The following is a 23,528-nucleotide window of genomic DNA, read 5'->3' on the forward strand; positions in this document are numbered from 1 at the left end:
TATTACACTGATATTCTAAATGAAGCAAAATAGACACCTTATTTTTTAAGACTTTAATGACATAATACGTTATCTGTATTTGGCACAGTTAATCTACAAGGTACAATTGATTCTTCCGTTCATTCTCTTAGTGGATCTATAATTATCTGAAGTATTTCAGTATGGTTTAGAGTCTTAAGCCACTTAACATAGGGCTACCATATTTGTCTATGATTGGACAAAAATAGTATACATTTCAGGAAATGTCAGACCTGCTCACAGACAATTGTGGTTTGTATGTGCTAAATGCAGCACATGTGTGAGTCATCAAACTTATTGTACTATATGCACAGTAAGTCCCAGACTGGTTTAAATAAACTACAGACTTGGTTTAAATGATACTAAAAGTTTAAATTATACTACAAGTCCCAGACTTGGTTTAAATTATACAGATGTGTGTGGTGTGCAGAACAATCATAATTCAAAAACTACAGGATTCACTTGGCCATTCCAATTGGAGTATAATCCCAGGTAAACCTTTTAAAATCCCTGAATTTAACCTATAAAAAATATCTGTGCAGAACTAGAATAAATGTCTAAGCAAGTACAGGCATACACTATAACTAAGCTGAGGGACAGGATTTCAAAGGTATGTGGAAGGAGAGTGTCACTCCCTTAAGGGTATCTGGTCAAGGACCTTTTCCAGTGCAACCGGGACAGTAGTAAGAAGAGGAGGAAGCCGTGAGCAAGAACATAGGAGGACACAAACCTGACCGACATGATAAGGGAGGGAGTGACGAGAACCAAGCCGGGTCAGTCACATCAACTGGTAAGGGCACGTGAGAGTGTGAGAAAGTTTATTCCAGCGAGGTTACCTGACTGGGGACCTGTCCGTTGGGAAACTAAGGGGGAAAGGGGGAAACCACGAACAAAACACGCTGAGACACAGACCTGACAGAACAGACGTGGAGACTACGGCAAGAAACAAACCTCAGCAGGCACACTGACCGACGGGCGATCAAAAAACCACAGGTACCACTTCCAGGAAGACCAGCCTGGACTTTGCAACTGATAATACTGCATACCGCGGGACCCCGGCCCAGGAGGAGTGCGGGAATGGACGGAGCTGTAGAGACCCACGCGGCGGGGGACGCACAGGGGAAGGGGCAGCAGGGGGAACAGAGCGGGGAGGCAGAAAGGGGCGTAAGAGGGGCGGCTGGCTGGAGCACGGGGCCGGTCAGCACACTTGTCTGGCCGAGCCCCGTGCCTGACGGACGCAGTCCGCCCAAGCGTCTTGTACCTTCCTATTAAACCTCTCCTGCAGCGTCTCTCTGCGGATGCTCGCTCTCTGTCCCCTGTGAACGTGTGCTGGGAGGACTGGGTGCCCGCTCCCGGTGAGACCTGCGTGGGCACGAGGGGAATTTGGTGCCAGCTGCTGGGGTCAGACCGGGGGGGGTGGGCACCCCTGGCCTGTGGTGCCAGCGCCTGGAGCGAGCGGGGTCTCCGTGTCAGCTCCTGGAGCCAGTGGGGGTCTCGAACCTCCAGCCACTGGGCCGGGAACGGCGTCAGTTCCCCAAACCAGCTGCCCGGGTGCCTGGTGCCGGCTGCGGGGGGACGCTCTGTGTCTTCCCCAGTTCCGGCGGGCCTGGGGTGCGCACGCCTATTCACCAGCAAACATTAAGCTGGACTAGCTGGTGACCTGGGGGGGCCTAGGGTCCAGGCCAGGGTCCCCCGGGCAGGGGGTCCATGCAGGTACGCCCAGGGGGACTTGTGAATGCAGAGCGCATCAGGGACAAGTCTGCGAGTGCTGCGTGTTTTTGCAGCAAGCACCAAGCTGGACCAGCGGGAAAGTCAGGGACCCTGTGGGGCGGGTAAGGGGGCCCAGGATCCAGGTGGGGTGCTGGGCAGGCGGAGGGGCCGTGCTGGTAATCAAGGGATCTGCAAAGGTGGGTGTGCTTGTGAACCTGGAGAGTGGTGCGTGCATGTGTGCCTGCACTAGCGCCCGCTTCGTCCTCTGCCCACCGGAGAAGAGGCGGGGGCTTGGGTGTCTGTGGATTGTCTTTTACGTGAGTCCTGTGTGTAGGTGCCATTGAAGGCAAGGCCTTGTCTGTGGCAGCCTGTGTGACTTGCCATGTCGGTGTCCTCTGTGTGCGTGTGGGCAGATAGGTGCACAGCCTCATTACTTGTTGGACCTGCAACCAGGAACGCGTCAGCCACGTCCCTCAGCCTGGGCAGAGGCTCTGGGTCCCCAGGCACCAGGCTGGGCTCCAGTGGCCAGGCAGGAAAGGACCCGGGCCAGAGCGGCTGGAGGAGGTGGGACGAGCTTCTTGCATCACTTAACAGTATGTAGGCAAAGAAGTGTTCAGAAATTTACACAGATGTGCAACCCTGGCTCAGACTCCTGAGAAAAATCCTAAATTGTAAGAGGGAGCTTTGACAAAGCCTGTAGCATAGAGCCATGAAAGATAAAACAAAGTGAAATGCAAATTTAAAGTTCAAGGATTCAGGAAGAAAAATGATAATGTGAAGAGAAATAACATGCTAGAGGATTCTAAAGATGGCAACAGCAACATGAAATATGAACATGAAGCAACATGAAACAACATGGGACCGACCTTCCCAGCAGCAGCAGAATCTGACCCTTCGCCACCTGCTTCATGATCACCTGGTCAGCAAAGACTTTTTGCGTGTCTTATGTTGGGAATGATAAGCATATTAGTGCTTTGCCTAATAGCTTGTTAATCCTAACTGCCTTTGATATGTTAGACAATAAATAATTGCTCCGTACGTTTGAGTTGAATATATTCTGCCTACAAGAGATTCTCTGGGCATGGTAAAAGGTGCTTGAACAGAGTGACTCAGAGGGAATGATAGTAACGGTGCCTCAATTTCTGAAGAGGTTTTGAAGAAAAAATATTTTTGAGAACCAGGCTTTCACTTATTTCTCAACGTATTTTTACTAGCAAAAATGTTCCAATCCATGACCTCTGTCATGCATTTTATGCATTTTAATTGAATTGGTCTGACTTGCAAGTGAGCTCTTATTCTCTGACTCTGAGATATGTAGGTGTTACAGAATTTAAGAAAACAAGACCAGTTATATTTAATTGCTGAATCAAAGGTGTGAATGCTGGGAAGTAATCTAAACTGAAACAAGACAAATATTTTTAAATGCTCACTTTCTGAATTGGGAATTCCGAACAGCTCACCAAGTTAGTTGAATTTAAACTTACTTTTTTAGCGTTATATTTGAAATGTGAGCTTGTTATTTTAACTTGAAAAGGAAGGCTATATCTTCCTGTAATTCTCCACAACTAAACTGAATTTTGTCAGAACACCCGTACAGAGGAAGACAGTGAATATAAAGGATGTTACGGAATGAAAAGCTAGGACTTTTCTGTGAAACTGGCTTTTTAAACATAGAGCTTCTCTGTCAACAGAGATAGATAGATATATACACATTTTATGTGGTATAAGACTTTAACCACGATTTTATAATTTTACACGATATGAGCCCACATTGGCACAGCAATGTCTTCCCTGACATAGTTTTAATAACACTGACAACCTAAGTGCACAAAGAAACGAAAGTCACAGCATAATATGCACTTTGAATTTATGTAAACATAAAACATTCTGTTTATACATATAAAGACACATACACATGATAAGTAATTTTGTAAGTAGGCATATTAATGTGTGTTTAAGGAACTGCATACTTTTCTGTGTGGCTGAAAAGACAAATGATCACAATGTTAAGGCATTTATTGAATTATTAAATACAACAGTCTTGGTCATTCAGAACCAGTGTTGTGTATTGCATTTGCATTTTAGTTCTAAGATGAGGAGCAGAGTAACTTCCTTGATTTGAAATAGTGTAGGAACTTGTGTCAGTGTGACTGGGTATCTTGTTGGCAATTCATTAATTATCAGACTCTGGAACTACACTGGATATGAATGTTTTTTTAACGGTGATGGTATTTTGTAACCACATTGAAGAAGCTAATTAAACTTAAATCCCAAGTTTAAAAAAACCCTGGCAAATGAAAGATGCTCGTAAGTCTGCTTAGTAATGGACAAATAAATATTAATCTTTCTTCAGACTGTAAAGGCAAATGTGCATACTTCTGAGACTGACTAGTCCTCATTTATAGCAAGGACAACATCTATGTCCTTAAGCGGTCTGTAAATATAGCCTAATGAAGTACATTAGCTCATATTTGGACATTAAACATTATTTGGTCTTGGTTTACCTAGTCTGAGAAATTTCATTGTTAGAGACTAAGATTAATAACCCATCAACTCCAGGCTTAGGTAGCGTATCTGTTCTCAAGAGGGCTGCAAATACCACAATTGACTTCAATGTGTTTTCAGCAGTTATTTAAGAAACCTGGATATGTATCTAACATTCAGAACACAGGTAATCCCACTTGTTCCGGTGGAATTACTTTTGCTGCATATTATACAAGCTGGATGAGGACTGTTTTTAAATATCCTGCCAGTCAATGTAACTTGATTCTACAATAAATAATCATGTTGAGTGCTACTGACACACATGAGCAAAGCAGTGTGTTCAGCATTTCTTGCATTATTAACAGAACATTTACTGAAGTGTTCAAAGATCTTCAGCACTTTATGTTAACTCCAAGAAGTTCTGAACTACACCTGTTGAAAAGTTATCTACATAGTACATGTCAAAAGCAGTTCTTGATAGTCATGTTGATATAAATCAGGCTTGTATAGCTTCGTGTTAACAAGCAAATAAGCTTTTGCTATTTCAGACCCAGTTAAGAAAGGGATATGAGAAAGTATACTCCTAAAATTGTTATACAATCATGAAACAGAATGACTAAAACTCTATTCTTGAGCAAAACCACTGGTGATTCATCCTTTTAAATACAATTTTATATATAGATGTGAGCTGGTTTTGAATCTATATAAATCACAAATAATTCTGCTGAAACTGTTGCATTTACTGAGGGTAAACCTGTCTTGAGATCAGAATGCCTTTGTTTCCAGTAGGCATGGTTAGAATACTCAGTTTTACCTGGTGGAAATAGACCTTGCAAGCATAAATATTTTTGCCTTCCACTTTAAAAAGTGACAAAGACATATTTTTTGAGCACTAAGGAGCATTATTGGCTTTCTGTTGAGAAAGGAACAGACCTATCAGACCTATAGAAAGATGGCACAGAGACCTTTTTCTTCAATAAAATAATTGTACTGAGATTACAAGAAAGCATGTCTTCTATTAAAAGAAAAAAAATCCTAGAAGAATAGTTTCACATTTTCATGAAAATCTCACAGTAATAAGCGAAAGCACCTTCTTTGCTTAAAAAATCCTTATCTTTGTCTCCCATTAAATTTATCTGCTTAAACAAAAATTCTCTTGGAAAAGCAGGACAGAAATTGAATGTCAAATACAGAGAAAACAGAAACATAAACCCAATTTTGAATTGGACTAGTTTTACAAGTTCTAGGCTAACTTTCATTAAAACTGTATACTCACTGTCACAGTACAAGTATTATAATTCATTAAAGTATGTTTGAAAAATCTAAGAAGTGTGAGATGGAGTTTGGCACTGGAGGCTTAAATGAACCTCCTGGTACTGAATGAGAAATGATAGGTAGCAGGACACATGCTTCAAATGGCCTTCAAAATGACAATCAGCTTTTTGATTTAACAGAACATAAAGATTCAGCAGATTAGATATTAATAGAAGGATAATGTAGTTAAAACAGCAAGCTAGGAAAAAGATCTTCTCAGTAATATGTCAAGTTCAGCAGTGACAATGTGACTGCAATCAAACATGAGGTGAGGTGAGGTGAGAGCCAGCGTGATGCCTGAGGTAGAACTGTGGTGGGTTGGAGCTGAGCTGCTGCTCAGGATCCTGACGCAGAGACTCGTGAGGAGTGCCACGTTTTCTCCTGGCTCTACTCATTGGAATGGTGATTGGAGTGGGTCTCAGAAAACAGTATGTATGTGTGCAAGGGTATGACAGTGGGTGAAAAGCTTTCTCTGCCCAGTCTCTCTCTCTCTCACAGTATGGTAAGTCAGTTATTTGTGAGATTAACTGTTGATTAACCATTTGTGAAACAATGCTGGTAAAAGCAAATTTCTATGAAGAATTTCAAGGAAGCTTTAATACACACACCCGGACAAGCAATTAGAAACAGTCTTCTGTTTTTCTGGGTTGTGTTCTTTCCTCATTCATGCTTGGTTGGGGTGAATCACAGGACTAGAACTACATTCTATTTCTTCTTATTCCATGACTGACTAATGTAGTCAAAAAACAGTCAATGTTGGTTTTATTCTCTCTTTCTGACAGAGAAATTGAGGTTTGCATTAGACTTTACCAGCTGTTGCAACCCCCCCTATTATTTCCTTTTTTACAAGCTGTAAAAGGGTGAATTGATTCTCTCCTGATGGCCTCTTGCTACCTCCACCTACAGCTCCTTGATTCCTAACATTTGTTGAATCCAACAATGGGACAACGAAGCACAACAAGAAAATATTCTGCAAGTACATAGGCACAAAAAGGGAGGCTAGGGAAAATGTGGGCCCATTGCTAAATGGAGCAGGGGGCCTGGTGACAAAGCATGTGGAAAAGGCCAATGTACTCAGTGTGTTCTTCACTTTGCTCTTTACTGCTAAGACCAGCACTCAGGAGTCACAGTGTGATTCTGTGACTTTTTGACAGTAAATTTAAGTATGTATTTCTACTGTTCCTGCTTTTATGGAAATGAGCAGCTTCTCTGGATGTTGATTGTATTTCCCTATCTTTCCTTCCTGCCTTCCTCCCTCCTCTTCCTTCCTTTCTTCCCTTCCTTTTCACCCTCCCTCCCTCCCTTTCCTCCTTTCTTTTCTTTTCCAGTTTCACAAAATGATTTCATTATGACCTCTGACCTCCAGTAAATTTACAAAGCACATTCTGTTTCATGACTAAATATAGTATTATCCACAACAGGGCTTTTACTTGTGGGCAACTTCACATTTGCCACTCCAAATCCCAGAAACCTAAGAGATCATCAAATTTACACAGAGCTGAAAAAGATTTAGCTGAAATTGTAGTCTGCTACATACTTTCTTGCACAATAAAATACATCCCCTTTTTTTGTCTTCTCTGACCATCTTGTACCTCAGTTTTATCATTTCAAATGCTTGGTCTGGTTCAGGTTTGCAGAGGATCTAGTGAGTTATATCAAAGCCAACAGAACTGAAAGGGTAATGACGGCCCCTACCTTTTTTTAAGGCTCAACAATACAATAGGCAGAGCATCCCTAACAATTGTTGAACACCTCCTGCTGCCTGTAAATTCAGCTACTCCTAACACCGTGACTCCTAAGGAGGCAACTATATTATGATGTGGCTAACACTATTTCATTTGATTTCCTTCTGAAACAGCTGTTCCACCCGTACAGTTACACAAGATGCAAACTGTGGGTAAGAAGCTATGCTGCTTTTCAAATTTGACCTCTCTCTTTCTAGGGAAAAAAGAAACGACTAACCTAAAATACCAAAGTAAAACATGCCAGATACACAGCTGGGCTCAGCCACAAGGGACTTCTGCAGAATACACTTTATTGACACTACCTGGCCTTGTGCATTTAATGAGTTAGTCTTCTGCTACAAAGTTCTTTCAGTTAAGAAAATATTCTTCCCTTCCATTCTTGTAACATTTCTGCACAGCTTCTAGTTAAAAGGACGCAAGCAAGATGCTATATAATACAGTGATCATGGGCCTGAGAAGATGACCTGTAAGAAGAGGTTACTGAACTTTCCTGAACTTTGATTTGTGGAAAAGGAGGCTAAGGATATTATTATGGATAATCTAATAGCAGCCTGCAAGTACTTGAAAGATAGTTAAAAGGAAAATGAAGGCAAACTCTTCTCAATAGCAGCAGATGAGATAATGAGGTGCAAAGGTCACAATTTGCGAGGTTCAGATAGGACAATAAGAAAAACTTTTTCACTGAGAGGTCTGTGCAGCACTGGAAGAGGTTGCCTAGAAAGGTAATGGAATCTCCATATTCGGAGATTTACAAGACTTGGCTAGAGATAGCAATGGCCAACATGATGTAATGCTGGTGACTGTTCTACACTCAGTGTGAAGTTGCATGAGATGCTCTATAGAAGTCCTTTCTAACCAACATGTCCGTGTTTCTGCAATGCCACTGAGTGTGATCCCTATTTATAAAGGACTCGGTGTTAATCCTGATTGATATATCCCAATGTAACTGAGAGTAGAGTTAAAAAAAAAACAACAAGTATCCTGTACTTCAGACAGGATAATTAATGCAGGGCATAATCATGAGATATATGGTCCTCAAATAGAAGTAGTTCAAAAGGAGTTACGGGAAGAGATAATTACTTCCCTATTTGTGACTAAGGAAAAGCAAATTGGTAGCTGGTCTTTATCCCAAGCTGGGGTCAAGCTTCAGGGCAATGGATTGATGAATACTACAAGGATGCAACTAGAAACTGAAACAGATGGCAGGGTCTCCTTTCCTCCTGTCTAAGTAAGAAGTTACGGTCCACAACAGAAATAAGTTTGGACTGGTGGACTGTTGTTGGAAGGCCCTGGCTTGGCCATACATTATTCTGGGCTCTGAGACTGGGTATGAGCTTTCTGGTGCTATTAGAAGTGATGAAACATAAGTTGTATGGTCAGAAAAGGACAAGAAGGACAGAAGAACTGCTAGGCCACATGTGACCCCAAGCGTGCATTGAGAGCACTGAAGGAACACTTCAACACTAAACCTTGGAGACCACTATATACCATTGCTTCCCAACCAGTGTGTTTACTTTCATTGTACTGTTACTAGAGAGGCAAATGCTACTTTTTCTTTTAAAAAGAGGAGGGGAACTTTGACAGAATGGTTCAGATATACTTGGATCCTTGGACAGGACAAGAGCACTAGGAACTTAATTGTATGGTCCAGACTAAACAGTAAGCTGAATGTGAAGCTTGCCAACTGCACTATGATGAAGCTTGCCACTAGGAAAAGCTGAGGAGGAAAGTGGTATAAAACCATGCCTTAGAAAATACACACCTCCATGCCCCCTTTTCCAAAGTTGTTTTTTTCCCCATCCTTTCTCAGAAAAGCTTAAGGAATGCTTTTTCTGTGAATAATGGCTAGAAAAGGTGGTAATGCCCTTTTTTAAACAATAATTTATTCTGGGAGGAAAAGGCCCAGGTACAATGCAATCCTCAATACGTGCAAACTTAAGAGCAGGACAGGATATTTTAAGTGAGGGAGAACAGTAATCTCCTCACCTTCTTTATTGTGTCTCCATCTAAAATTTTAGCTAAACATTTTATTGCCACCATAATTTCCTTGCAAATGTTTTGTTACTGAAAATTTCTTTTCATTTTGAGAAGCGAAGACATTGAGGTTTTATTTATGATCACCCAACTTTTCACACTCAAAATACAAAGCAAAATTATTTTTTATTTCTGCATTTAACAGAGTTTTCAGAAAAGCAAACTTGGCAGTAAGTGCTTCTTCAAGTGAGCCTGCCTTATTTCCAACTCTGTTTGCTAAATCTCCAAATTGTTGATGCAATAAAATGAAGATAAATAGATTTTCTATTCCAGATTTTCAAACTGAATTTATATTTTTAGAAATATGCAGGTTATGAGAGACAAAATTTTACATACCTTTTAAAATTTGGATTTTTTGAGATAGATTTTTCACAGCTGAGACCTGAAAAGCCTAGCTTATGAGAAATAAAGCCATCATCCTTCATCTTTCTACACCTCTTAAACCTCAGCTGAACACTGAAATACGAAGAGCAAAATAGTGCCCATCCTCTCACAGTCACTATGAAGTTAGAAAGTTGTCTTGGCTCCCATGGAACAGCTTGAAAGCAATAGCACGCCAAGAGACTCCATGGAGCCAGTCAGTACCTGTTCAAGATCACAGGAAAGAGCCAAGTAGGCTGTGATTAGTCAGCAATTGCTCCATTCTGGCTTGGTGAAGACACCCTTGTGGCCATCAACTCAGCCACTTAGTGGGCAATTTCCTCTTTGCTTCCTTGAGATGAGTGTTTCTGTTGCTTGGAGGTTATTTTCAAAGAAGAAAGAAAATTATGGAGAAGACAATCCCCTTTTATCCTAAACTTTAGATCAAAATAAAGCTGGCATTAAAGGTAGTGAGCAGGACATCAGGCAGCAGGATTCTGTGTGGAATCAGAGGTCAGAGCAACCAGTTTGATCATTCGGCCCCATTAGCTGTTCATCTTCTCATCTGTCAATGGACTGAACTTTGTTGCAAACTCAGAAAATCTTATGAAAAGATTTGGCTCAATGCTTTTTTACCTCTATGTATTTCTCTGCTCTGCCTGTACCAGGGCACAAGCCTTCATCTTTCACAATCAGGCTAAGGGTGAAGCCCTGGAAGGCACATGAGTCAGTCTTGCTAAGCTCACTTTCGGCATGGAGGTAGAACAATTACAAAGGTGGTCATCTACAGAATTTCTTGCACTCTTCGCTGAAGAATTTGGTGCTTTTCACAAACTGAGGTTGGAAAAAAGAGTCATTAGGGCAACTTCTGTGCAAGGGAACCTCTCTTTTAGCATTGCCACGATGACACAATATGATCTGGCCCATGATGTCACCAAGATGAACCCCTTCTAAAAAATACTAGTCTTCTTGACACTAAAATGTTGTTCACTAGAACAACCCTATGCTGGCAGATGATAATCCACACTAAGATATCTTTATCTTGAAACTCTGCTTTGAGTGATTGCTGTTATTATTTAAGCATAAACATTTTTTGATCCTTTTTATATTATTAATGCCAACCAAAAGTTATTTCTTCAATGGGGCCAAAATATTATGGTCAATGTCTTGAATATTTAGTATTAAATTTGAGAAACGAATGGAATGCATTTAACTGCACTGAGATCTTCAGCTGAGCTAAATTAATGTTCTGCACAGCTGAAGTTGGTAGGAGAAGATGGCTCAGAGCCGTGTTTCTGCTCCCCCACTCCTGAATTGGCTAGAAACCAAAAAAGCCCCCATGACTGTATTAGAACTGCCTTGTTACTAGTAGGAGCATTGTACAGGATCAAAACGTGGTAAAGTGGAACACTCCCGGCCTTAACTCAGAGCAGCCTCTATAGCCCTTGATGATTTGACTACACCCAGAGTGAAAGATACTTCACTGGCATCACGGGTCAGCTTTCTGACCGCCTTGTCAGCAGCGCAAAACATCTAGAGCATGGGCCACTGATCTGGTCTCTATAGCTACCTACACTACTCGCACACACCAGCTACCACAACTTTTGTTGTTCAAAGCTACGTGACATAGGTATGTGGCACACCACTCGGTAAGGTTGAAATATATGTCATAAGCTGCTTCTTCAGCGAGCTACCTGACACCATGCCAGATCTGTCGTGACTTCTGCTAGCCTAAGAAGGACACCACACAGCAGTGCTACTTCTCTCTTGGGTAAACATCACCCACTCGTTAATGTTTATTCATGTATGGTGTTCTAAGCAATTTAGTAACACTAAATAATAATCTTCTACAGCACCTTTCACCAATGAATCACCGAATTCAACAGTATGAATGGGAAAGCTCAGAGGGATTAAATTATATCTCCAAGATCATCCAGTGTAATAGCCAGGAACATAACTTACATTTACTGAATAAATTCAGTCCACTGTTCTCTGCTAGTACACTCTTGCTCTGCTTCTGTTCATTTGTACTTCAGTAACTTATTAAGGAGAAGCCCCTCTTCCTACTCATGAATCACAAACAGAAGCTCATAATTTCAACAGATTTTATTATCTGTTCTCCCCTCAGTAGTGGTATGGCTAGATTTCATGCAGATAGGACACTGTAATCTCCCCACTTCGAATAGCAGTTACTTTCACAGACCTGGATCTCAGGATACTGCACCAGTTACTCTCTTCTGCATGGGAAAGCATGTCTATTATGCCTGTTAGCCTAAATCTTCCAAGGAATTTATTTTTCTAACCAAACCCCAAGCTTTGTATAATAGGACATACAGGAAGGACTCTATTTTGCTACCATTAATAAACTACCTAATGTCTCTATTCTTAGCAATGAAACAGGCATCTTTTCTCTCTACAGACACTGCGAAATCTTAGCATAAGAATTGCCTTTTATGAAGTTACTGTGCAATTCCATTGTACAAAACCAACAGTTTCAGGTTCTAGAATTGTTTCAGTCAGAAACTAACCTGTTAGGTGTAGATGTATATGTCTGTTGCATATGCACATAAACCCTGGCACTTTGTATTATTACAGCACTTTGTGCTTATTGCAGCCTTTCAGTACTTAAAGGGGGCTTACAAGAAAGATGGGGACAGACTTTTTAGTAGGGCTTGTTGTGATAGGGCAAGGGGTAATGGTTGTAAACTGAAAGAGGGTAGATTCAGACTAGATTTAAGGAAGAAACTTTTTTACAATGAGGGCAGTGAAACACTGGAACAGGTCACCCAAAGAGCTGGTAGATGCCCCATCCCTGGAAACATTCAAGGTCAGGTTGGATGGGGCTCTGAGCAACCTGATCTGGTTGAAGATGTCCCTGCTCATTGCAGGGGGGTTGGACTAGATGACCTTTAAAGGTCCCTTCCAACCCAAACTATTCTATGATTCCATTCCATTCACCTGGCATAGGTTCACAAGCTACATTCATGCACACTTCTTCTGAAATCTCATTTCTTTCTATTTGTTTCCCATCACTGATACCAGGCCTACTGTTAATATGGCTCCCATTTAATACATTTAAAATAAAAAGACACAGAAACCAAAATCAGCAGCAGGTCAGCACCTTGAATTTTGCAGAATCTTCGTGCGTATGTTCTACAAAGAACAGTTTCTCTTTCACTTTGTTTTCTGTCTGAGTGCCTTTGATTATTTGCAGAGAACTCAATTCTGGATGCTATTTATGCAGTCTGTCCTGTTTTACTTAGACAAGTCTTCTTTCATGACTAAAGATACAGAGGTTCATTTTTATATCTCAAGGAGAGATGCTACAGCTTTTGTTCCAATGGAACTTCTCTGAAAGTTCATGGGATGGCCAAGGGGAATAAAGATTTTCTGAATCTTTTTTCCCCTGTGCACTCCAAACAAGGATCCAAAACCATTCTAGCAAGCTTCCTATTAGTGGGACCCCTATGGCCTTCAGTGAGGCTCTAAATAGAGCAGACTTATGGTTTTATTCCCCTTGACTTTTATTTTTATACAAAGCATTGTGTACCCTCAGGCTGCCATAAACACATACAATAAAATACTGGTTCCACTTAAACTCTGGCAGACAGGCTGATATCAGCACAATAAAATTACAAAACTATTCGGAGCCTGATCCAAGATCCAACAACACCCGTGGCAACACTTCCAGTCGCGTAACTAAGTTTTGTATCAAGATATAAGGCTATGGGGATACTGGTAATGTAAATGTGTGTACAATCTGGTACCATGGGAGCACACTAAGTTTCCTGATAACACAAGGTGTCTTCCTTGACTGGAAAGTAATGCTAGTGAGCTATTGCTTTTCTACCGTCTTGTATTCTCACTTGAGGAAACAGTGAGTATTGTCTTACTGTAGCTTTGGTATTCCCTTGTCTGTATTTGTTGTCATCATTTCTTTAAGCTCTTTAGGCTAATAAGCTAGCGCTATGGTCATCAGAAGGTAGTTAAGGGAATAACAAGTTTCTTATACAGTGTTCATGTTCTTTGCGTTAATGTATTTTTTAAAAATACATTACTGCCCTAATACTTAAACAGTATACTTGCCATATTTGACCGAAAGTTTGATTAATGCTCTTATTTGTGGTAGATTTACAAAAAAATAAAAATTTACTATGAAGCTGTAACAAAAGTAATTGGCTCAAATCAATCTGAGTAAGAATCAGAAGGTTTCTGAAATGATTTGGAAGTGGGGCATTTTGACCATTTGTTAAATATTTTACCTCTTCATCTCTCATTATAGCTGACATTTTTTACGTCATGCCTATCACCATGGCGTCAAAGTACCTCAGAAATTTAGTCAGTATCAAACCATGTGTATTACTGGTACCCCACTGTTTTCAAATGAAGCAAATTTATACCAATTCCTAATTTTCTCTGACACTGTGGTAAGCCCAAAAGTGAGATGCTTTGTCCTGTATTCCTTCTGTCACAGAACATTTGCTAACTTCAGGAGAAAGTTAGAGAAATACAGGTTTGAAGGTCAAACTGGTATCATATGACTTTGCTAAATATAGATGCTTGACGAGTGAAAGATCTTCAAAGGTCTTGGCATATTTTGCTTGGTGCACTTCTAAGTCTGCATGTACGCAGACTACTTCTCTCAGTACATAACAGATCTTAACATCACAAATATGAAAATTAACAAAATAGACAATGTCTTGGCAGGTGTTATGAATGTATCCCTTTTCTTAAGGTAGAAGTGCAGCAGGATATGCCTCATCTGCAATATTTTCACAGATCTGTCACTGGATAATCTCTCCTCAGATGCATAATCTGAGGAGAGGAAGCACAGCATTTTAATATTCTCCTAACCTGTATGCAGTATTGGAATGAAACTGTGGTTGTTAAGAAAGCCTTCTCCATAAAATGACATTGCAGTGTGTGCAGAATTGCACGAGCAGGAAGACAAAAGCCGTTAAAGAACAAAAATGTACTAACAGCGAACTGAAATAGAAGAGGAATATTTAGGAAGCTCTTCTTACCTATTTTCCCTGTCTAAAGACAATTTCTATTGAAATACAGCTTTGAAGGAACTGGCTGTGCTTGCACATTTCTCCTTGCAATACTGCCCAGGATCCTGGGACCTTTAATGCAATATGTGCTGTCAGTACTACGACAGTTTACAGATGTGCAGCCAGACTTCATGCTATTTATAGATGCCTCTTCTGCAAACAGTACTCTATGGGGTTGTAATGCAGTAGCAAGCATGTTCTTTGATGTAGTGCTTACATCACATGGATTTAAGAAAAATTCTGCTCTTCAGCTGGCATGGCAAAGGAGGCATATGTATGAAGGTCAAGCAGATAGAGTGCTATTAGTAAGAGAAACGTGGAATTCACGAGGGAGCAGAACGCCTACCGGGAGGGCTATCTATCCCCTTCCCAGGGACGTGGAAAGAATAAACGGAGAGAACAGTCATGTGCTCACACTGAAGTGGTGCTTTTGGTCCTTATTACCTCCGCAGGGCAACCGGGGAGGAGGGTCAGTGCCCCCCCCTGCACGTAAGGGCAAAGCCGCTGAAGTTGGTTGGGGTGCCGTGTCCTCGGGGGTCTGTCCACGGCCGCGCTGACTATCGCTTCACCACGCGTTAAGCGTTCAGTCAGAGTGCTAGGCGCAGTCTATTAATAGAAACGGGGAGTTTGGCACACGCTTGCACTTTCGCCTGTCTCCTTCTCACATGCTCCCAGAGAAGCTGGGACTGCATCCTGCATCCTTCTGCTTTTCCAGATCTGAGACTTCCCACACTGCTGTGTCCCTTCAGAAGTCTCGGTGAGGTCAAGACAGCCCCAGACACGTAAACGAGGGCTGCTCGACCCCAATGTTGAGGAAACCGAAGGTAACCGGGGCGGGGGGCGGGGGGGGGGGGGGGGGGACGGGCTTCTCGCAGAAAACCCGAGAGCTCGCAGGGTGCCCTCTCGGCCCGAAGGCAATGCAAAGCCATCCCCGGCACGGCCCCGGCCAGCCGGGCGCGGGGAGGAACGCTCCTCCCGCCCTCCGCCCCCGCCTCGGGCACGGCTCCGCTTGGCGATAGCCAGGGTGCCGCAGAGACGCGGATTCTCCTCACGTCCCCCCCCCCCCCCCCCCCGCACGACCCCAGCAAAGGCTCCCCGGCGTTCTTTAGGCAAAGAGCCCTCAGAGCCGGCCAGGGCGCTGTCGCAAGAGACCGTCTTTGTCCCTTTCAGCCACCTCGAACGCAGAAAGAGCCGCCCCCCCACCCCCGTCCTCCCGGCCCCCTCACGGCGCCTCACCTCCGCCCGGCCCCCGGCCCGCTTCTGGGGGAACCAGCCGTGAAGCGGCGGCTGCCGGCTCGGGCGGGCTGCGACCGTCTCTCTCTGCCTAGGGGGAACGGGGCGGGGGGGGGGGGGGGGGGGGGCAGGCGCATGCAGGAAAGCATAGCGGCGCCGGAGGCCGGGGCCAGCCGAAGGAGCCGGGAAAGTTTTATCTGCGCTGCGTGGTGGTTCTGCGGAGGGATGTCTGCTGGGGGCCGGGGGAGCTCGGGCGCCGGGCTCTGCCTCGCATCCTTACCTCGGTGCTGTCGGCAGCGTTCTCCGCCATTTTCCTCCTCAGGAGCAGGCAGCGGGAGGAGTGTTTCATTCCCATAAGAGCTAGCCAAGGGGTTGGGGCTTCGGGGTTGGTGTCTCGTTTTGTGCTTTGAAAGATCGCCAAACGCGGGTGTGCGCCAAAGGACAGGGAGAACAAAAAATTACGGAAAACAGCAATAAATCAGTCAGCTTTGTCCTTTCTGCGTAGTCCACGGGAATGTTTGTCTCCTCTTAGCATTGGGAGCTCCTCGGGCACTTTCGAGTCCTCTTCTTTCTCCCCTCTCCTCCACCTCCAGCGAGCTCTTGGGATGGGCAGAGAGAGGCGGCACACACGCTTCAGGTTAAACTAAAAGGCTGTCGGGCTGTGAGTCCTCCCCTTCAGAGAAAGCAGTCGGGCTAAACAGGAGAGAAGCACCAGCTAAACTGAACTTGGGCGTGCAGTGACCAGCTGGGCATCTTTGTGTCCTGTGGCTACTCTTCCAGAGGCAGAGGGAGCCAGAGACAAAGCAACAGGACAAGGAAATCATAGCCCTTTATTTTCCTTCTTTGGGCTTCTTTCTTTCTCTCTAGGTCCCAGGAAACTTCCTTTAAAGATGGTCACAGAATTTGCCACCCTCTTTCTATGAATGTCGCCTGAAATAGCAATCCCTCCTCCTCCTCCCCCTTCCCTTTCCCCTTTCCTTTCCCTTTCCCCTTCCCCTTCCCTCCCCTCTCCTTTTCCCCTTCCCCTCCCCTTCCCCCTCCTCTCCTCTCCCCTTCCCTCCCTACCCCTTCTGCTCTTGGGTAGAGCTTGGTGCCCTTCTCTCGGAATTGCATCCACGTGTCTTTTCGTAGAAAAAAACATCATATCAAGCCCCCCCCCCCCGTCGCCTACACCCTCTCACACACAAGCACGCATTCACACGTACGCGCACACACGTTGTCTCCCTCTCACACAGGCATGCACGATTTTTTTTTCTCCCCCATCCCTCCTCTTCTTTTGAATCAGCAACACTTTTCTTTGCAAGGACTCTCGGCAAGGCTCTTAGAGAGCAACCGAAGAAGTCTGCTCCAGCTTCTTTCCTCCAAGTTAAGTAGCAAACCTGCTTTCTTAATATATCTTCTCATTTGTGTGCTCCCAGCTTCTGTTTTACTTGAAGTTTCAGCAGCATCCACACTCTGTCAGATAGCCAGGAACTAATAGAAATACAGTCCTGATCCGGATGCAGCTCCTGCTGGAAAGTGGGGAGGGAAGGCGCGGAGGGAGAGGTCTTGCTGGGGAAGGAAGGAGCCAAAGGTGGTTTGAACTTCTTTTCAGCCTTTTCCTAATGACATCTTCCGCCGTGGGAGTGCATTGCCACCTTCCCCGCACATTTATCTTGCTATCACTCCTCCGGGCACTTTCTAGTTCTGAGTTGTCAGCTGGGAGGATGAGGTTTACCTCACTCGTGTTGCTGTGGGTAAGGGCGGGAGAGGGGGCGTATTACATAATTAATCCTTCCAACTTCACTTTCCACAGCTCCATCTCCAGCCCACTGTTCTCACGTTTCTGTTTTGTTTTTATACGGAGGAGGTGAGAAAATAATGCTAGTGTGTAGGTGTGTGTTGCTCGAAGGATTTCAAGGACCAGAACAGGATTGCTGCTCTCTGAACAGTTTGAAATAATTTCCTCTGGGGGTGCCAATGGAGACCTGAAGAAGAGGTTTGAAAGATTACTTCTGATGCATATTTTAAGCACATAGCTAGCTCAGCTGCTACATCAGTAACAGATTATGATAGGTCTGGGGGTTTGAATTTTTGTGCCCTGCAGCCTATTTTAATGTCTTTTAATTAGAGTTTATCCTCAGCTGACCTCTGGAATACTGACACACCATGAAGTACTGCCAAAACAACAGGAGGTCCTTGGGCACACAGGAGGCTGAAATATCCCTGGGGGTGGGGGAATGGAGGTAGACAATGTGAATTAAAGAGCAGAGAGCAAAATTATTCTCCTACCTCATGGGGATGAGGAGGTGGGGCCAAGAAAATTAAATAAGCAAATTTCTCCCTTTTACTTGGATGACCCTCACAAATTCTTTTTCAGACACAGATCAGAAGTTATGCAATAGATTTCAAGTATTTGTAATAAAACACATAGAAGTAGGCAATCCAGGGAAGCAGAAGGTGCGTGGTATGCTGAAATGTCAAGTGACAATGAGAGTATGCCATGTAGGGCACAATGGTACCATATGAAAAGGCTTCAGAATGTGAGAGTGTTATAGACAGACACACATGCCATACAGCTTGAGACTGGACCTCTGTGAGATACTTTGCAGAGCCGTTTGATCATTCAGTTTTTCACAAGCCTCTGGTTTCCTGCTACTCCTTTCAGCTCACATTTAATCTAACACCTTGAGTTCTTTCATTAGCTCCACACCACTGCTAATTTTTTCAATAATCATCCACACCTCCTTTTTTTATAGAGTTTTATTTCACACCTTCTAGGCATGAGGCTCAAATAATGACAGAAGTGGGAGCAGGACATTCCCCTTTTCTTTGGGACATTTATAGAGCTCTCGAAGGTCTTAAAACCCTTCAAACATGAAAACCCTTATAGCCATTGCCGATAGAGGCTATTTGAGTATTCCAAAGCTACCCTCACAGTCTTGGGCTAAGGAACTCTTTCTCATTAAGTACTTCGATTTCTAGGTGGAAGGATAAGGGAAAAATATAATCTGCAAATAAAAATTTAGTGTCTCTGCAATCTTTGTCACAATGTTTTTCTCTGCTCCGTCATGAATATCTGGTGGTTAGTGAGTGCATGAAGTTTTAGTCAGTATGTATTTGGGCTAACCTACATAGTTTTAGTGTGTCTTCTCTATTTTCAGGTGATACACACAGCTAAACTTAGCCTAATTAAATCTTTTAAAATAAACCAGTGTTCTATATAGAGAAAAAGATTTAGATTTTTCAAAACTACTCCAGGGCATATTTTCCAGTTTTCTCTGACAGCTGGGTCTGTATTTCTGGTACAGCTCAATCACTCTTTAGTCAGCTAAATGAGGCATCAGATTTTCAAAAGCACTCAGCAACTGGCAAAACTGGCATGCAGAGATTTAATATATCCTTCTTTCTTCAGCTTCAGATACTGCGTGACTTGTCCTGGCACCTATTCTTGTCGTCCTCCACCTCTTTGTCAACACAGATACTTGACTGCTCATCCTTGAACGTGGTGCTGATGCTTTACAGATACCAGGAAAACCTTCCAGTCTCACGGTTTCCAGCATAAAAGGATGAATGTTTTGGTCCTGAACACCTTTGGAAATCTACCAGATGGTTGGTGTCCCCACTCCTCCTTTTATGTTCTATATGTGATTGAGGAAACTGCTTTGAAAACACACACCATTTGCTCTATCTGTTTTATTCCAAAGGGAAAATTATTTGTCCTTCAGGACTTTTTTAATCAGTCATGGGTAGAAGTTATTCCTTGCAAGAATCAGTTAGCAATTAAGAGGCTGAAAGCAGTGTGTTTACACATACAGATGTCTGTGTGCACACACAGATACTTGGCCAGTCCTTCAGTTTGAACACAGGCCTCAGTGCAATTTCCTCTTGATACTGAAATTCACAGGAACACTGAACTTGAGGAATATGAGCTTTCATACTGGTTAGGGGACAAATTCTGCCCTCAGACATGTGAATAAAAATCCTGCTGACATCTGTGGTTACCTAAGGGTGATAGTTAGCCATTGCAACTGAGCTTGGGAACATATTTCTGTTTTGTTAGATCTCAAGAAAAAGAGTACTGTCGTGAAGAAAATGTCATGGTAGTAAAAATGCATTTGTAACAAAGCCAGGAGATGTCAAAACATCTTCTGAATTTAAATATATCATGTATAAGTACATGTGAAGGTCACAAAATATTACAAATGGAGTGGGGTGGTGCTGAAGAGAAAATGGAAAGGGAAGTGTTTATTACTTCAGATTTCCAATAATAGCAGCTGTGGTTGAGGCTGCTTTGCTACTTGCTGAGTGTGGCAGTAATGCTGTGCTGGCCCTCAGAAGATTCAGACTTATTGCCAGCTTTGTCATTAGCTTGGATGAAATCCAAATGTCTGCTTCTGAGGTGGGATAATCCTGTGCATCGGTACAGACTGAGAAATTGTGTGGCAGTTCTGCTGGAAAGCATCTGGAGGTTACGGGGTAGGGGTGGAGCTAGGTTGAATATGACTCATCATGCTTTGTCACTGCATAAAAGGCAAACTGTATAATTATCTACCTTAAATGGAAAGTGTCCAGTAGAGCAAGGGAAGTATGATTCTCTCTCTGATTGGCACTGGTGAGACTGCATCTTTGATTCTGTGTGCAGTGCTGGGCCCCCTGGTTCAAGAAGGAGGTGGATACACTGGAGAAGTTTAGTAAAAGACTACTACTGTGGTCTCTTAGGGCACTAACCTCTGAGGAGAGTTGGGCTTGTGGGCTTTGGTGAAGAGGTCAAGGGGCGCCCAGTAGTGACTTATGACTAGCTTTAAGGATTGTAACTTAGATGACCCAAACTCCTCTTGGTACAGTCAGATGCTATGAAAAAGGACAATAGCTGCAAGTTGTGGTTTGGGAAGTTCAGATTCAATATTATCAAAAGAAGTACCCCTTCGCATAAAAAAGCCTAACATTTCTTTGTGCTTTATATATCAAGGACCCCCCCCCCCTTTTTTTTTTTTCAGTTGCATATCTGTGCATGAGGATAACATCAGTGAAATATGGGATCTGCTAAAGATAAAGCTAAAGACATACATGAACAGGAGAACATTTTTTTCCCTCTGATAAAAACTTTCTCTCCCAAAAGTAATTATTTGGGGAAGAAGATGGAATGAAGTTGCTGGTGTGATGATTCCAATTGAAATGGGTAAGAATTGCTTCAAACAGTGACAATTTGGCATCATTTCAAGTAGGAAGCAATACCAGTGCTCCTGTCAAACAATGGACAGGAAATATAAGCATGAATAAGGAGTGTAAGAGAAAATATGAATAAGGAAGGAGGTGAGGTGGAGGACTGGCAGAAGAGGACTGTCAGAGAAGGTGAAAAAATGTGTAGTGAAGTTCTGCATAGGGAAGCACAGGGTAGCCATGGTAGGCAAAGAAAAGCAGCAATGAAAAAGCTGAAGACAGGAGAAGGTAGAATAGAATAGCACTTTGCGTCACAGGTAATATTCATATGGTCTGGATCAATGTTAAACTGTTACATTTATTACACTGGAATGTTCTGTCATATAAAACAGAGTCCTTCCATTGGGTCTTCCAAGCCCTCCTGCCATCTGCATTTCTGCAGCTTTGTCCACCTCTTCCCCAATCACTTCTTCACAGGTCATAAGGAAGATTAAACCAAGAAATTTCACCTTTCTTAATACATTGCATCTTGATGAAAGGAAGAAGACAGGGCATAATCAGTCTGGCAAAGACTTCTTACCTTCTATTTGACCTCAGACTTCAGCAGAAACACTGGGCTTTGTGTGCCTTTCTTTCTTGTTTGTTTAGAAAAGTAGACAAGGTCTTTACACAGAGACTGGGGGCAACCATTGGGCACTTCCTAGTTAGATGAGAAAATACTGTAGCAAAAATCTATTCCTGCTCCAAAATCCCCACCAAATTTTGTTATATGACGAAAAGAAGACATGGGGCAGGATCCTTTTGTAGTATCACTTTGCATTGTTCTTTCAAGTTAATAGCACTATACGAATTGATAACAGCTGTGATTTTTGCCCTTTAAGTGAAAAACTGCCATAACTTCTGAGCCAAGGCTAACTAGTTCTCATAATTTTTTCTTTTTTTTTTTTCTTTTCTTCTGCAATTTTGAGAAATTTACTGGTTTTGAGTGATGTTAGTTCTTTACCTGTTATTGAAGGTAATATTATTGGTCAGAAAGTCACAGTGATTTCCTTTGCCTCAAAACATACATTATGTTTGGCAATCTCTCCAACCTCTTCATGCGTCTTCTATCCACACTATATCTCTCAAAAATGCCAGCAGTTCAACTATTTCTATTATTTCCTGCAATTCGCTCATGTTCATTCTGAAGATGCTGAAGTGAATTCTAACTGACACTGTGGATTTAAATGTCTTATTTTATTTATGCTGTTCCTTCCTGGTCCTTTAGCTTTCCTCATTAACTTTTTTTTCCCCATGTATCATCATTATCTTATCCTTCTTCATGAACACTAATGCATTCCAGCCTTCTCCTAGGAATCACTGCACTTTTCAACCATTGATGCTAGGTTTGAGTGAGGAAGGGTTTATCAGAAGCTAAACTGATCTGAGATACCCACTACCACAAGCCAAGAATGTATGTCCAGGGCTCAGATAATTCAGTGTTAAATTATAGAAACCTTGTCATGAACTGAACCCTTAGCTATGCTTACAGATAATGAAACAGCAGCGAACTATCTTGTCCCTCGCAGATTCATCACCAGAATTTTTGTATTTTTCTAAGATTGTAGCCTTCATTTTATTTAACAACAGAAACTCTATTTTGCAGTCAAAAAACTGAAAACGTAATCTAAATTTAACCAAAATGTTCCTTCCATTTTTTTTTTCATTGTGAGTGCTAAACTTTTTAAAAGTTGTAACTGGGTCAGCTGGAAGAAATTCCTATTCTGACAACTTCTATAAAGGCCACCAAAGTGGGTCTGCAATCCTCTGTGGATTAGAGGAGCTGAGCAGGCTATTGAGAATTGAGATTACTCCAATGGCAGAGATAAATGGGCATAATGTCATGGTATGTTAGATGCTGACTGCATAAGTGGTAATACAACCTTGTTAATTCCCACCTAACTTTTTGAACCATTACAAATCACATGCACTCAGAACAGACAACAAAATACCTCTGAAGTTTGATAGCAAAGTAATCTTCAAGTTATGAGAAGCCTAAGAAATATTATGCAAAATATTTTGGCATACATGGATATACTGGAGGGAGTCCACTGAAGGGCCACAAAAATTATTAAGTAACTGGAGAGCTCTCTCATACACAGATAGGCTGAGAGCGCTTGATGCGGAAGGTGGTAAAGAAGATAGAGCCAGACTCTTCTCAGTGGTACCCAGCAAAAGGACAAGAGGAAATGGGCGCAAATTGAAATACAGGACATAAAAACAGAAGGAAAAGATCCTTTTTTACTGTGAGGGTGCCCAAGGACATTTTGGAGTCTTCCTTAAACATATGTAAAACCTGACTACAAATGGCCCCAAGCAACTTGCTCTGGTTGACAATCCTTTGAATAGCTGTTGGACTGTATGATTTCCATAGGTCTTTTCCAACCTCAATGAT

General features: G+C 42.6%; 1 protein-coding gene across 2 annotated transcripts in view; it reads right to left on the reverse strand.

Annotated features, from left to right (window-relative positions):
• The window catches only part of PRMT8 (protein arginine methyltransferase 8), a 65,319-nt gene extending 48,439 nt beyond the window's left edge, over positions 1–16,880 (reverse strand). The window contains exons 1-2 of one of the 2 annotated variants that reach the window (XM_049822164.1): positions 16,233–16,880; positions 15,164–15,325 (exon numbers count right to left, since the gene is read on the reverse strand). In XM_049822164.1, coding sequence (XP_049678121.1) covers positions 15,164–15,325; positions 16,233–16,307 — 237 coding nt within the window. In that variant the 5' untranslated portion in view covers positions 16,308–16,880. The remainder of the gene's footprint in view (positions 1–15,163; positions 15,326–16,232) is intronic. The other variant, XM_049822165.1, reaches the window with a different exon arrangement.
• Between the last annotated feature and the right edge of the window lie 6,648 nt (positions 16,881–23,528).

Source organism: Accipiter gentilis, chromosome 18, assembly GCF_929443795.1.
Source record: "Accipiter gentilis chromosome 18, bAccGen1.1, whole genome shotgun sequence".
Classification (NCBI taxonomy): Eukaryota; Metazoa; Chordata; class Aves; order Accipitriformes; family Accipitridae; genus Astur; species Astur gentilis.